Source organism: Haemorhous mexicanus, chromosome 10 (assembly GCF_027477595.1).
Source record: "Haemorhous mexicanus isolate bHaeMex1 chromosome 10, bHaeMex1.pri, whole genome shotgun sequence".
NCBI lineage: Eukaryota > Metazoa > Chordata > Aves > Passeriformes > Fringillidae > Haemorhous > Haemorhous mexicanus.
In genome coordinates, this window is record NC_082350.1 from 11,029,692 (window position 1) to 11,044,813 (window position 15,122).

The 15,122-nt window shown below is 42.0% G+C and overlaps 1 protein-coding gene across 6 annotated transcripts in view; it reads left to right on the top strand.

Annotated features, from left to right (window-relative positions):
- Positions 1-3,001: 3,001 nt before the first annotated feature.
- Positions 3,002-15,122, top strand: part of AGFG1 (ArfGAP with FG repeats 1) — a 35,485-nt gene continuing 23,364 nt past the window's right edge. For 2 of the 6 annotated variants that reach the window (XM_059855307.1, XM_059855310.1), the window contains exons 1-2: positions 3,003-3,252; positions 12,080-12,173. In XM_059855307.1, coding sequence (XP_059711290.1) covers positions 3,086-3,252; positions 12,080-12,173 — 261 coding nt within the window. In that variant the 5' untranslated portion in view covers positions 3,003-3,085. Of the gene's footprint in view, positions 3,257-3,443; positions 3,463-12,079; positions 12,174-15,122 lie in introns of those variants that run through there. The other 4 variants (XM_059855308.1, XM_059855309.1, XM_059855311.1 and 1 more) reach the window with 4 other exon arrangements.

A 15,122-nucleotide genomic window follows, 5' to 3' on the forward strand; every position in this document is an offset into this window, starting at 1 on the left:
TATTGGCCCATATTTAAGAGCTTACCGAAGCAACATCTTTCAGATATTATTACCCACGACTGGAATATTAAATTCTGTTTCTTATGTAAAGAGAAATGTTGTAAGCATAAAAAAATAATTGTTTTACCTCTTGTTAAGAAATTAATTTTGATGCCAAAAGCTGTAGCAGGTGCAGCAGGGATTAAGCACTTTTGGAATAAACAGCTGGACAGTATATTTCCAACTGCAGAAGTCTGGTCATTAGAAGGAGAGAATGAAGAACAAATTTGGACAGGGAAGCTGCAGGAAAGGAAATTCAGGTTCTAGCATAGAGAAACAGAAAAATATGTAATGAAAAAGAAAATCCAGGAGCAAAACTGAAGAGAAGTGGTTTTATTCATGTGTATTATTTGTGGATATTTTCCTTTAGTGGTTTAGAGAAAACACAGACAGCTGCTTTGAGGGAATTAATGCTAGCTGTGAGCAGCAAAAAATAGAAAAAGCGGGAGTGGAAGAGGAGCACAAGTAACGCTGTTGCTTGTGGGGAGGTGAAATGGAGCTGGAAGTTACCGTAGCCAGTTTTTAGCTCTGCATGTGTCAACAGTGTTACACACAGTTATACTTAGGGCCTTGTATTCCTTTGGTTCCTCCGGGAAACAGGAGGGTAAGATTCAGATACTTGATTGTAGGAACCCCAGGTGTGCCCAGAGGCTCTGGAAGAAACAAGTCCCACAGATCTCATTTGTAACACAGTGTATCCTCACACACCCCAGAAGTCTCATTCTGTAGTTTCCTGGGGTAAATCTGCTTTATAAGATATAGAATGGAGAATCTTGGTATTTACAAAAAGTGGTTTCTAAACCACATTAATGTTAACATAGGTAATTCATCCACTAGTGTAAGCCTATCTTGGCTCATTAGGCTTATCAAACACCAGAATAATGGCAGGACTGTTTCTTCACAAAGCAAACTGGAGCCACAGGATTCCTACTGAACTTTCCGATTGACTTAAACAGTGCTAGGATTTTCCCTGGGAGCTCAGTTCCACATTTTACTGACAATGACAATGTCAATGGCAGTGATGTCGTTTTGATTAGCAGCTGTTCCTGTGTGACATTCACGTGAGTTCAGACGTGACACGAGCAGTGGAAGCTGCTTGCTCCCACTTCAGTTACAAACCACCTTTGACTCTGGTTGAAACTAAACCTGCCTGCATGCAGCAACTCTCTGCTGCAGCAGGCATGTGGCCAATCACTGCTCTCGGAAGGATTTTCCAGGAAAAAACAACAACTTGTTTTTTAACCTTCAAATTTTTTTTTCTAAATTTAGGTCATCTGCTTTAGGTCATTTAGGTCGTTGGAAAAGGTACGACGTTAGCATGTTTCATAAAAGGCAAAATAAATGAAACCTTCTGAATAAAAAGAATATCAACATTTGATAGAGAAGTGAAAAATTAAAGGAAGCAGTGAGAATTTGGTCAAGTCTGGAAATATTTCCTGTTTACTCTTAAGAATGCTGTTTAAACATTGCTGATTATTTAGTGATGTTTATTTTTCACTTTGAACAGCTCCTGCCATCCATACTAGGAAAAAAATTAGAGCATTGCCTTCTGTGCTTAAAACTTAGAACTGGTTGATCAGCTCATGTAAATTAGCACATAGCAAATCCAGAGGAATCAGAAGAGGAAGGACAGATTACTGATGCTGAACACCTAGTCCTAGATTTCTTTTAACTTAAACTATGAGGAAAATACAGTGGATCAGATTTTGCTCCTATATGTACTGACGTCAGGGGCACAAAACTTGACCCTAAATACATTGCACTGGGTCATTAAACCTTAAAAGATTTAATCATACATAGCGTTGCTAGGATGTTTTGTAAATGAAATCACTGAAATATAAAGTGCATTGACTTATTTTTCTAACATTGATTTCGCACACTGTTAGGCACCTTTGTGCGGAACAAACACGTATTTTGTGGATCAGGGGCTGACTGGGCTTTCCTCTCGGGTACCAGAAGTACGTGACTGCTGGCTCTGCTCTCTCCCTGCCGGGGGAACGGCCAGCCGGGCACCGAATTCCCAAAGGAAAACTGTGCCTTTCTCACCTCCGTCCCAAGGAAAGCCAGACCCGCTGGGGGTGTTCTCCCCACAAATTCGCTGCCTGCTGCAATCCGCCCTGACGATCCTCACGGAACCTGGGCCACCAGCCCGTCCCCCGGTCCATCCCCGCCGCCAGGACCCGCGGGCACGCAAGCTGGGACCGGGAGCGCCTCCGCTCTCGCCACGCCCCGTGACTGAATTTCCAGACTTTTGGTACACAGAGGGACACCGGCAGCGCTGGGGTGGGGACGGGGCACGTGGTCATTCGTTCACGGAGCACCTCCCGCTCTCCCCAGCCGGCCTGAGCCCACTGCCCACGAGGGGCTGACGGGCGGCGGGGACTGCCTGGCGCTCACCCCGCGGTGTGAAGGGAACAGCCCGCACCGAGCACCCCGCTGAGCGGGGAGGCGATCTCCTCGTCCCCGAGGAAAGTCTAACTGCACTCACTTTTTACTGATATTTTTCCATCGGGATTCTCCACAAGACAGACTCCCGGCCCTACCCCCGCCCTGCCGGGTCACGCGGGGTGACTCGGCCCCGCTGTAGGCGCCGCCCCGGGCCGGGGCCGCGGCGTGAGGGGACGGAGTGTAGTGCGCCCTCCCAAGCGACAGGGGGAGCTGCAGCCGGCGGGCGCGCGGGGCTCCGCCGCCGCCGCCATCTCCTCGCTGAGCTCATAAAGGTGTCGCGCAGGGTCCGCCCGGGCTCGTCATTCCGCCGCCCCGGGCCCGGTGCCGCTGCTGCCGCCGCCGCTGCTTCCCTTGAGCCGCGGCCCCCGCCCGCTGCCTCCCTCGTGGGGCTGCCGGTCCGCGTCAGCGGCCACCCCCCTCCCGCACCGGCCCGCCGGCAGGCGCCGGTTGTGCCCTCCCCGCCCCTTCCTCCCCTGTCTTCCCCTCACCCCCCCGCCCGCCCGGCCCCTCTCCCGCCGGCCGAGCCCCGGAGCGCCGCCGCCGCCGGGGTGTGAGCGGGGCCCGGCGCCGTGCCGGGCCGTCCCTCGCCGGCGGGGCCATGGCCGCGAGCGCCAAGCGGAAGCAGGAGGAGAAGCACCTGAAGCTGCTGCGGGAGATGAGCAGCCTCCCGCCCAACCGCAAGTGCTTCGACTGCGACCAGCGGGGCCCCACCTACACCGACATGACCGTGGGCAGCTTCGTGTGCACCTCCTGCTCCGGCATCCTGTGAGTGAGTGCGGGAGGGGACCGCCGGCTCCATCCCCCCGGCAGCGGTGACCTCCGCCCCCGGCCGCCGGGGCACGCGTCCGCAGGGCGGCGGCGGCCGGGCGGTGCAGCCCCGCCGCGGGTCTCGCGGCGCCGCCGCTCCCCCTGCGCTCGCCCTTCCTGTTCCCGGCTTGGCCACGTCGGAGGGCAGCGGGCAGGGGGCTCTCCCGGGTAAGGGAGGGAGGCCGTCGGGAGGCTTTCTCGGGCGCGTTCGCTGGAAATCCCCGTCGGAGCCCCCGGTGCGGAGGTGGCCGCCGCTGGCAGGGTGTGCGGCGCTGGGGCGCACGGCAGCCCCGCGGCCCGGAGATGATCCTGGGGAGGCTTCTCCGGCGCGTAGGGGGAGCGCGCACGGGCAGCCGGAGCACCACCACCGCACGGAAGTGTCGAGGGGTGGTTAATTAAGCAAGTGTGCGGCAATACTTGTGGAAAGGGAAGGGGCATGTGGCTTAGCAGTTCACTGTCATGATAGCCTTGAAGATGCGGGGATACTAACCCTGTCGTGAATGCGTTTGCAGATATTACTTAAACGTTAAGTTAAACCACCAGCATGGCTTTATGCGCAACGAGTTCTGCTTGGTGGTAGTTTGTAAGACAAACCTTTAAGCTCTGTCTCAGTCTATAAACTCCAGGCCCAATGGTTTAAGAGATTTTATAAGAAAAGTAGAAGCTGTTTGGGATTTTTTGATTTTACATCGACTATTTTCTACAAACTATATGTATAAACCTGGGAAAGGGATTGGCTCTGATAAAGTGATTGCATTTTTCCTGTTCCTCATTCCTGTATGGGCCTTCCTACTACTCCTCCCTTTTCCACCCGTCCTTCCCAGAGGTAGTGTGTATGAAACGAAGAGTTGAGGTCAGTCAGTTGTGAATTTCAGTCACATATTCATAATTTGGGAGAAAGACCCCACTGTCTTTAGTGCTGCTGTTTCCTTAGCTATATCTGTTTGGTTTTATATGATTCTGTAGCATTGTGCTAATGGAATGGAGCAGAACCAGAGTAACAAAAGAAGTAATAAATAGTATGTCAGAGGATATGGATTGGTGTTTCTAAAAGGCATTTAGGAGCTTGAACTAATTTCTGTCCCCTTACTACCCCAAACATCCCTTCCAAGTAGGGTCTTGTGTTTTAGAACAAAGTTGGTAATTATGTTTAAATGCAAAGTAAATATATTACTTCTTTGCTGAATTTACATGGAACAAACTGCCTTTTATACTAATAGACAGCTAATTTGACTTGGAGTTCTTCTACTTTATGTAGGCTTCTGAACAGACTTGATGCAAAAACAGAAAATACATTTAGGTTGTGAAATTGAAAAGAGACTCTGGGTTTTCACACAAACATGCCACTCAATCAGCCAGCTCTGGCTATTGTTTGCTCTCTTAGCAAACTGTTATTTGTGCTGGCATGTGAAACTATTTTAAGCTACTGCACTGAGCTTATTTAATGGTTGCACATGTTCTTACTGGGTTAAACTGAAAGTGTGGTAAAGCTGCACCATGAGAGTGTTTGTCTTTATTTTTCAGGCTTCTTAACCTTAATAGACAAGTATATTGTGAATGCTGCTGAGATGCTTAGCGTGGGTTCAGAAGAGTCTGTTCCTTTTATCTGTTGACTGGGAGGTAGGGACTACTAACATAGTCCAGTTTACAGCCACCAAAAGCATGTACAGGCAGTGAAACAACTCGTAAGCAGGGGACAGCTGCCACTTGGTGTTGGCCATCATTTGGATGATACCATGCTTAAAGGAGGAAGATGATCTGCAAAAACATGGTTAATGTATTGGTATTCCATTGAAACACAAATGGTTTTTTCATTCTAAATATGCAGTGTTTTTGTCTTACTGCAAAAAAGCAGCTACAAACTACGTGTTTGGCTCTTACAGCTAGTAACACCTACACTTACAGCTGGAGTACATGACTATTAAGAGGACTTAGTTTCCCTCTAAAATAAATTTGGACTCATTCTTTCATGTCAACTTGGAAGAACCTCTGTAAGTTGTGTGTGCAGGATCATATGCATTGGTTAACACCTTATGACCTAGCCAGTGGCATGTTTATTTGTTAGTGATGAGACTTGGTGTAGGTCATGTCTGTTTCAGAACTAGAAACTTATTTTTAACACTTTCATCAGAACAGTTCTTCAGACAACTTGTTTATTTCTAAATGCTTTTCACTGTAGAATTTCACGGTGTAGGGAAACGACTTGGGAACAAACAGCATAATGGCAATTATAAAAGTACTGCTGCTTTTGTAGTTCTTAATGGCTGTTTGTGTTCTGCCTCATAGTACTTGCTTTACTGTAAGGTTTTAATAATCTTAGTACTTTATCTTGTTTATATGCTGTGTGTATTACTTGCATTGCTTCTTGTTTTAATTATTTTTTTTCTAATCCGGTACAGGAAGTATTCTTGAAGTCAAGTAGACCAGTTTTTTCAAGTATGAAGTGCTCAGTGCAAGATTAAAGTACTAGTAGATTAAAAAGTCTCCTTCAGAAAGGTTTCTCAACTAAAAGTGATTGCTAACATCAGTATCATCTTAAAATAACCATGTTATTCTAGATACAGTTAACTCTAAGCTCTTTAAAACTGTAGTATAACTTTTTTTACTAGTTTTCTGAAGTGTTTGTTCATTGTCCTGGCAAGGGCTATCTAGTCACATCCAAAATCTTAATTCTGGATCCATCCTGAATTTCCTTAAAGTATTTCATGAGTATCAAAAGAGTGATGCTAATGTATTACTAGATTTAGCTTTAAAAACCTACTATTCCCTCTACGGTTTCCCAAAATAGTATGTCTAGCTTTTTCATATGCTGCTAAAAACAGTGACAGAACTAGTGGCTTTGCTAAAAAGATCTCTTTCTGACTTAATGTTGAAGGTGAAGCTTGTCAAGTCAGAAGTGTGGATGACAGGAGGTTTTTTCCATAGTACCTGGGGTTTAAGTGATTGGGTCAGATCAGGCTTACCAGAGCAGAAGTTTTGCTGTGCAAAATGGTGCATGTAGGAGAAGGTTCATGCTCAGTAGTGTGAATTTGCTTCCTCTTAAAATAGTTCCACTTGTCCCCTGTGTTTAAATTCTTCATGTGGGCAAAAAAAGTGTGCTAGCATCACACAAGGTAACTCAAGTTTTTGGTGTTGTACAAGAATCTAGGATATCTGGAATTATACACAATTTCTGCCCTGAGAGCGGGAGGAGGTGCTCTGGAGGAGCAGTGTGCTCAGGTCAAGATTACAGTCATACACCACGGGAAGATTTCTCTTTATTACAGCAAACCTGTATCTTGGGAAATGTTGGCAGGGAGATTATTTTGGTTTGACAGAAGTCCTTTGATTCAAAGGATTGTGTTGGTAGCTATGACTATTGTTTTCCTGGATGCTCCCATGTGGCTTGCTGACAGTGACATCCTTCCCTTTGTCTTATCAAATGCCTCTCTGCCTTGTATCTCAGCTGTGTGTGCATCTCTGCTTTCAAGTACTTCTGTAGCACTCACAGTCAGCCCGCTCCCAACTTTGATAAAAAGAACATGTTTTCAGTTCACCAACGGAAAATATCCCTGTTTAGCAGTCTGCTTGCACATGTTTTGTATTACATAATTTTTTTATTTAATCTTGACTCTTTTTTGTATCTGCTGATGTGATAATTAAGGTACTCCTATCCTTTTTCTCACTGGCCTCTTAACTCCCTCCCAACTTATTTTGGAAGTCTCTTGTTCAGCAACAAGGAATGTTTACAGCATAATAGGTACTTTGAGAAATGCTAAGCCCTTTTATGCTAGATTTTTACAACTGTTGGCCTCCTTCTGGCTACTTGTGATGCTCCTAGTTGAAATTTTAAATTTAAAATTTTCATGGATAGGGGACTTCTGTATCAGCAGATAGAAGTATTTGGCTGATAGAATAGTAGCAAACGATAACGTCTCTGTGCAGTGGTGATAAGTTATTGTTCTTTCCCTAGAATAAGTTTAGCAGAAATTTTAAAAGTCTAAATAAACAGTTCTAGAATGAAGGTGATTGAGTTAGCATGACTTATCAGTCCTTTTTTTCCTTTGTAGCATGTTTGGAAAATGACTCCATGTGTTCTGGGTCTCTGTGTATGTGTATATATATTTTTTAAGGATATTTTCTGTGTTACTATATTTCTTGTTTTCAGTTGCAAGGCAGGAGAGCAAAGGAAATGTGTCTATACCACACTGAACACTGTGCAGTTCAGAAAGAATGTTTGGTTATTTTTTAAGGAAAAACCTAAATTAATCTTAACGCTGCTTCAAAATGTGTATATGAGTTGTCTGCTATTAAAAATAAATGAGCTTGTGAGATGGTGGAGGGTCTCCAGGGAGGTCTGCAAGTATCAGGAATGGCCAGTGCTGCTTATATTCCTTTTTGCTAATTAGAGTAGCACAGAAATAATTATGAATGCTGTCACACTGGGTTTTCTGGTGCTTGTTTTCTGGACATCTGGGTGTGTGGGGTGCTTTGTGATGGCTCGGTATTTGACTTGCCTCACCTTCCTGCGTTTTAGGGGATCAGATTTTGCTGGCTTAGATTCGAGTTGGTGTTAAAATCTGATCCAGGGGACATGAGCAGTGTTGAGCAGCCGTCTGCCCACCATTCCTCCCACGAAAGGGACCCTCTGTTCTGCCAGAGCTCACTCTTCACATTTTTCTCCCCTCCCAGCCCTAGCCTTTGCAGTCGGCTGCTCTGCCAACAATCACAAGTTCAACTATAATTTGCCGCTAAATTATGTTAGAAACAAATATCCACTGCTTGTTGACTGTGTTTTGAATGTTTAATGTTTCAACTGCCAGACTGCAGAATCCTGTGTCAGTGGCCTTAAAGCTTCCTTTGTTTGTGAGAGCACCAGTTTAACAATGCCCTCTGGAGAACAGAGGTCTCATGTTCTCTGAAGCTGCCCCTACGCTGAGCTGTGACTCAGTGAGGGTCAGTGGAGGAGACTCTGGGCTGGAATCTCTGGTCATAGTGCTCTTCCACAGAAATAATCGTTGCTGAGCGTGAAGAAGTTGGCAGTGATGAGTGGGATCTCTGTGTGGGATGTTCTAGCTCTGGTGTGCTGGATAAGTGCAGATGGCAGAATTGTCTTACTCTGTCATCCTTCCCCAGGGCCTCTTGGGAGGAGAGAGCTGCAGTCTGGTTTAAGTGCTGAGGTGGCGTTTGGTTGCTGCCTTCCCCAGGAGCTCTGTTGTAGGGAAGGGAGTAACTGGTACTGCTGCACAGGGGCAGATTGCAAATACTAGTTCAGGGTCAATTTAAATTTAGGCATGGATAATTTGCACTAAGGGACTGTAATCTGTTTGTCCCTGTTAAATAGGGAGTACTGTAAAGCATTAGAATTGTGTGAAACACTTGTCAAATACAGGGAAAGAAACATTTTACCTATGAAAAAGGAGATTTGTTAATTCCTCATAAGGGATAATTGTACTTGGCTGTCTACCAATAAGCTTCCCCCATATGTAGATGAGGTGTTTGTGAATCATTTGGGTCATTAAATAGTCTCTGTAAGGTAAGGAAGGGTTGGTCCCTGAATCCTGTTTCAAAAATTGCACAACTGCTCTGTTTTAGGGAAATTCCAGGCCATTAATGGATGTTAGAAATCATAAAAAAATAGTTTGTTGTTCTAATGGTAGAATCAAAGTAATTTATCTAAGGAAGATAATGCTTGGGCTGTGTTTGTGTGCAGCTTCTTGTCTTGAATTCCTTCTTTTGGGCCGACTTCTTAGGCTGCTTTAGCATAAGAGGAAGCTTTACATAGATTGCCTGCATCCTTTGCCGTATTCAATGGACATAAATACTTGAATGTACAGTATTGCAGCTTTATAGTTTACTTTAGATTATGGCTGTTAAAGTTTTGTTCAGAATTTCCAATATTACCTGGACCACTGACGTGGTTCCATGCTGTCTTTCATCCTGCCAGACATCTGACACCTCTGTGTGGTGATCTGACCTTTAGGGGGGATGTCTTCCTTCTTTTAGCAGGATGGTATAAGAGGAAATGTGAATTCCTCTTATCCCATGTGGATATAGTGTGTATACCATGAAACCTTATATGTCTGAACTTTTCACTGGAGAGAGAAGCATGGAGGAAGTCTCTGGTGAGATGATACAAAATCTTATCTAGGCCTCAACCACATTTAATATTGCTGCTTAATAGAGCTGAAGATACTGAAGATGTCAGTGTTTGCTGCTGTAAACGCTCTAAAGAGCCCTGGTAGATCACTGTAGAGTAGGTAAGTCTTAGAGAACTTCTGCAGTGCCTTGAAATTGCTAACACAGGTACAACAGAGCACTTCAACTGTACGTACTGCAAAAAGGAATTTCCAGCAGGAGCTAGTGGGAAAGTTGAGATATACTGCCTGTGCTGAGAAACATGTCAATGTGTTAGTGAATAGCTCTGGCTTTTAAATAGCTATTAAATAGTTTACAACTACCTAACTGTGCTGCTATTCTAATTACTAGGAGGAGAGTAAATTGAACAGACTAAGGCAGACAGAACTGCTTTTATACTTACTGTAAAAGCAAGGGACAGTAATTGTCATATAACATTTGATGGAGCAGATAGATCTGTGTGAAGTGCCAAGTGGATGCCAACTTTGTTTCTATGCTGTCACTCAATATGTGATGCTACAAGTGCCATTTAGTGAAATGTAATTACTTGCATGCACAGACTGAGGTGTTTCTTTTAAAAGCCAGAAATAAGCAAAACCTAATCCTAGCACCAGCTCTGAAACAATGAATTTTAACTGCATAGAACTCCTACAGGTTTCTTATAAATTAATTACATCATCTTAAAATGAGCATTTAATTTAAAAATAACTCAGATAATATTATAGGATTTTGATAAATGTAATTTATTTGTGTTGTAGATGATACAGCTAGATGAAAGATGTTAAATTAGTAACTTTAATTTACCAAGAAATTTAAATATTTTGAGAGAAGATAGTTTAATCAAGTATCGTAAAACCTCTCTCACCAACTTCAGTGGAAGTTCTACCATGTCAAGGTGCTGAACTGTGGAGTCTAATGTCAGTTGCTCTGATTTCAAAAGTTTCCTGAAGCAAATGGTATTCTGTAAAACAAATTTTCATATGCCTGTAAATGACTTCTCTTTGAAGGTATTCAAAATGACTGCATTTCTTAGCAAAATACAATTAATTGTTTATCCAAGTGTTTCAAACTGTGATTATCTCAAATTTTTTTTCTCATGAAACTTAGGCTAAAATGTTACTGCTTAGTGTTCTAACCCATATTCAACTTCTGATTAAAAATGTGGAGTTCTTTAACACAGGATCAGAATTGTCTTACAGGTACACTTGAATTTAGGTGTGAAGGTGAATTTCCAAGCTAAAAGCACAGTATTTTTCCCATTAGACTTACTTGGAGAACTTGAAGTGCTAAAGTTTTTCTGCCAAAGTTGAATTTAATGTTAATATTTGGAATGTCAGATTTTTTTCATAGGCTGTTCTGATGGATAACAATTTAATTTATAGCTAATGTTCTTGGGATAATCACAGAGTTTAAAGAAATCTACTGGCTGTTCTAAATTAGATGTCAGTGTTGTTTTGTTTTTGGTTTTTTTTTTTCTTTTTTCTTAAAGCAATCTGAACCAAATTTAGAATTAAGTGTACGGAAAAATACAAGCAATACGGTTGATTTTCTTAGCCATTTGTTAGGCCCGTATTGCATCCCTGGAAAGCTGTTTGTGTGCTTTGGTATCTCATGGTCAATGTATGTGAATTGGTTTTTAAGATGGTATTTCAGAAATCCAGGCCTAATTAACCTGAGTGTAAACTGCCCCCTGGTATTGCCTGGGTGAGTGTCTCCAGTGCTTGGCACATGTGGGATGGGATGTTCTTGCATCCACTAGGCAAAGCACAGCTTGGGTTTGATGGGAAGCAGTTGTGGGCAAAAGCAGTAGCTAGCATGTATTTAAAGGAGGAGTTGGAAAAGAAAGCCAGCTTTTTCTTACCCTGATGCTGTTGCTCAGCATGTTTTCTCTCTGTGCTTGCAGGCTGTGACTGAACTGGGTTTGACAGTGTCAGGCTGTAGCAGCACAAATGCCTGGTGTTGTGCTGGCTCTGCTGCGGGAGCCTGGCATGGATGTGAGAGTGGTGCCAGTCTGGGCTTCAGGCAGAGCTGCTCATGTTTGGAGCTGTGGCATTAGCAATGGTATCTCTCATGTGAGAGCATGCTAAAACCAGTGTCTTTTTGCTTTTGTTGTGGTTAGTTCCGTAGTGTTCAGGAAGAGGAGTAAGCCCCTGTGAGTTCAGGGGCAAAAAGTAAACTGTAAAAAGATGCTGTGAGGAAACAGGAAATGTAGGTTAAAGCAAGAGAAAAATACTGAGCTGGACAGTTTAAGTTGAAGAAATCTAGTTACTGTGTAGAAGTTGTGATAAGAGATCAAAGTATGGAAAGAGTTGGAGGAAAAGGAAACTACTACCAAGAAACCCAAGAGTGAGAGACAAAAGGTAGAGGCAAGGGTGAAGCAGATTATGATTTTTAAAAAAGGTCTAATTTTGTTTTCCTAAATTTGCATAGAAGGTGCCTGAGTGACTTTGCGTGGGCAGTTGTGAATATTGGTCTCCCCTGAAGTTGTTATTCAGCTTTGTATACTGAGTGTTACTTGAGCTTACATAGCCTTAAGTTGTATGGCAGTACCAAGAATGAGTGTGCTTTACAGAGATGGCTCCTGATTTTAAAATGTCTAGCTGTAGTGTTAAATGTGATTGTATGATGACAAATTTCCCAAATGCTGAACACCTCTTTCTTCTTTCAGGCGGGGCTTGAATCCACCCCACAGAGTGAAGTCGATTTCAATGACTACGTTCACACAACAGGAAATAGAGTTTCTGCAGAAACATGGAAATGAAGTAAGTATTATTTGGAAAATAAAGTGGGTTTGGCACTTTAGTATTAAAGTTGAAAACACTACTTCAAGAAAACTAAGCGTTTTTTGTTTGGTTTTTTTTTTTTTTTTTGGCAAAAGCTAGACAGAAGTCTTTTGAAGCCAACATCATTTGAAATGAGGCTTCTGAAGAGCTTGTTTCATTGGGTAGCTGATCATCATAATGTTATTGCCCAACCCAGACAAACAAGATTCACATAATCAGTATTTCTGTATTGGGTTTTCTTTTGATTTTGCATAAGGCAATATGCAGCCACCTTTTTTTATTCCTGTAAGCTCAGAACTTGAAACTGACCACAGCAGTATTTCCTGAAAGAGTGTACTGCGTCAAAATAAATACAAAAGTACAGCTTGTAGCTGTATTTCTTCACACTTGGTGTCAGAAAGTCTTCTACTAGTTTTAATTATTAATAAAATAATAATGAATAATTAATTTATAATTAATAATAAGTATTTTAAATACTTGATAAAAGCATATCCATATACTTACATATGTGTGTTAAAGTATATCCATATTGAATGTTCTTGGACAGAGGAAGGAAAGGGAGAAATTGTTACCTCGTGGCAGCTTTGAAGAGTTCTAGCATACTGACTTTTTGTTCCTTTTAATAGAAGAAAAAAAAATCTGAGGTAAATGTTGGATTGCCTCTGTGGGAATACATGGAGCTGTTAGGCCCTGGATGTGGCTATTGCTGACTTAAGTTTGAAGGTGAAGTTTGTGTTTTAATAACATGCTGTAGCCTTGAGGATTTTAGAGGCAGATTTTGCCTCTGTTCAAACTAGATAAGGTTCTGCTTCACATTGATTGCATCTGTACCCTGTTTAGTAGAACTATTGATTGTAGGCTAGAGTGTGTTTTATTAGTGTGCTTTTGTGAAGCTTTGTGAGGATAAATCCCATCATTCAGTAAAATGCTGATACTTAACTTTCTTAAAGTTGGTCCATTCATAACTGTCAGGTTGAAGAATGAAAACAGAAGTAGTAATTTCTTTTTCTGCCCTGGTAAACATGTGTTATTTGTTGAAATGACTGTTAGTGACTGATTCCTCTAGACAGAGCTAGAACAAGGCCTGAACTCTCCGAGACTTTATAAAATACTCTTGATGGCTTAGGTTGGTTGGGCTTTTTAAAACTATAGAACATTGCATGTGTGTGTATATGTATAGAGCATATATAAGTCAGTATTACTGACTTTTTGCATAGGGAAATTTAATAAAGAATCATCTCTGGATTCACATAAGAGCGTGTTGGAGGCTCTTTCCGTAAGATTAGATTGTAAACTTCAGCTTTGCTTTAAGCTTCACAAAGTGTGAAGGAAAACATGTGTTTGTAGCTCTCTCCCTGTATTTGTTTTAATTTCATTTACTAAACTTGCTATGTCTAGAGAATGTGATGCGTTTGTTTTCACTGATCTGGAACCTTAAGTGATCCCTTCTCAACTGATTGGTGTGGTTGTCCTTCTCATAGCCATGACTAGTCTGCTAATCGTTATGATTCAGTTGTTACATAGTTTATTATTGACATAAAAAAAAAAAATCACAGACCTCTGCAGTGCTGCTCTATTTCAAAAGGATAGGTCTTTGCACTTGTAGTACTCTAATCAGAGGATTGCAATGATTTAAATGAGCTGCCCCCTAAATGAAGATGTCTTTCTGAGTTTAGTTTTAGGTTGTTGATTATTGCATTAATTCTTAAGTAGAACTGAATAGACACTTGTAGGTGCTGATGGCACATTTAAGGAGTGCTCAAATATTGAATAGAAATTATTATTGTTTTAAAGACTGTTAGAAGTTTAAAACCTAGTTAAACATGGTTTTGTACTTCATATTGCAGTAATTAAATAGGCATTTTGCTTTCCCTTGTTAGTATTGAACTTTGGAATACTTATCTGCAGATAAGATAATGTATTGGACAGAGGAAATTCATCTGACAAAAGAAACCCCCTTTTTTTTTTTTTTTTTTCTTTAGCTTACTGTTCAGCATAGGAGGCTCTTGTATCTATTGGAAGAAAGGAAATTGCCTAAAATAAGACTTTTCAAACATGGAATTGTCCAATGTTTTAATATCAACGGTTATAACAATTTTAAAGTGATACATATAAAAAGCTCAACATTTTTGGCAATCTATCATGTTTAACTTATATTTTTCTGTAACTTCTAAAATACTTTCATTCCAACTTTCTTGCTCGAGTCTTTCTCCATCATGGCCAAGGCCTCTGTGATAACCTTTCTTGCTTCCAGAAGAGTAGGTCGTGGTTGTACAATAGGGATCTTGTTCTGAATACAAAGTAAAATAGCAAGAAAACTTCCATGAGATAAAGTAGTTAAGGTGCTGAGTTGTTCTTAAATGAAGTCATTTTCCACTCTCATTCAAAGGGTATTTATAAGGTCAGTATATTGTATGAGGTTGAAGTCCTCTAAAAAAACCCAACCACCCAAACCAAACAAAGAAAAAACCCTAAAATGTTTCATAATATTTAAAATACCAACTTTTCCCCAGTTGTTGTAAATGACCCTCTTTGTGGCACACATGGGTGAAACATTCAGTTACTGAAAGGCTTCTGCAAAGCAGCTGCTTCAGGGAGAGATTATTCAGAGCAGCTCTTCCTTAGGTGAGACACCATCTTCTTCCCCATCTATACACATTCTAAGAAATTTCTGGCACAGGTAGCTTGAAAATTATTTTAAATGAGTTTTTACTGCGTCAAACAAAGTTTTAAATCCTTATACTGTATTAGAAGACACCTATATTTTGGTGTTGCTTACTCATCTGGAGGTATAAACAGCTGACCAGTCTCCAGTTTTGCTTATGTTGGGATTAGGTCACTGTAGCAAGAATGGAGGCATCTTCCAGCTGTCATTCCTCAAGTGCCTTCTGAAATCCTTTTGAAGGATAAAGGCAGTTCTGACTCACT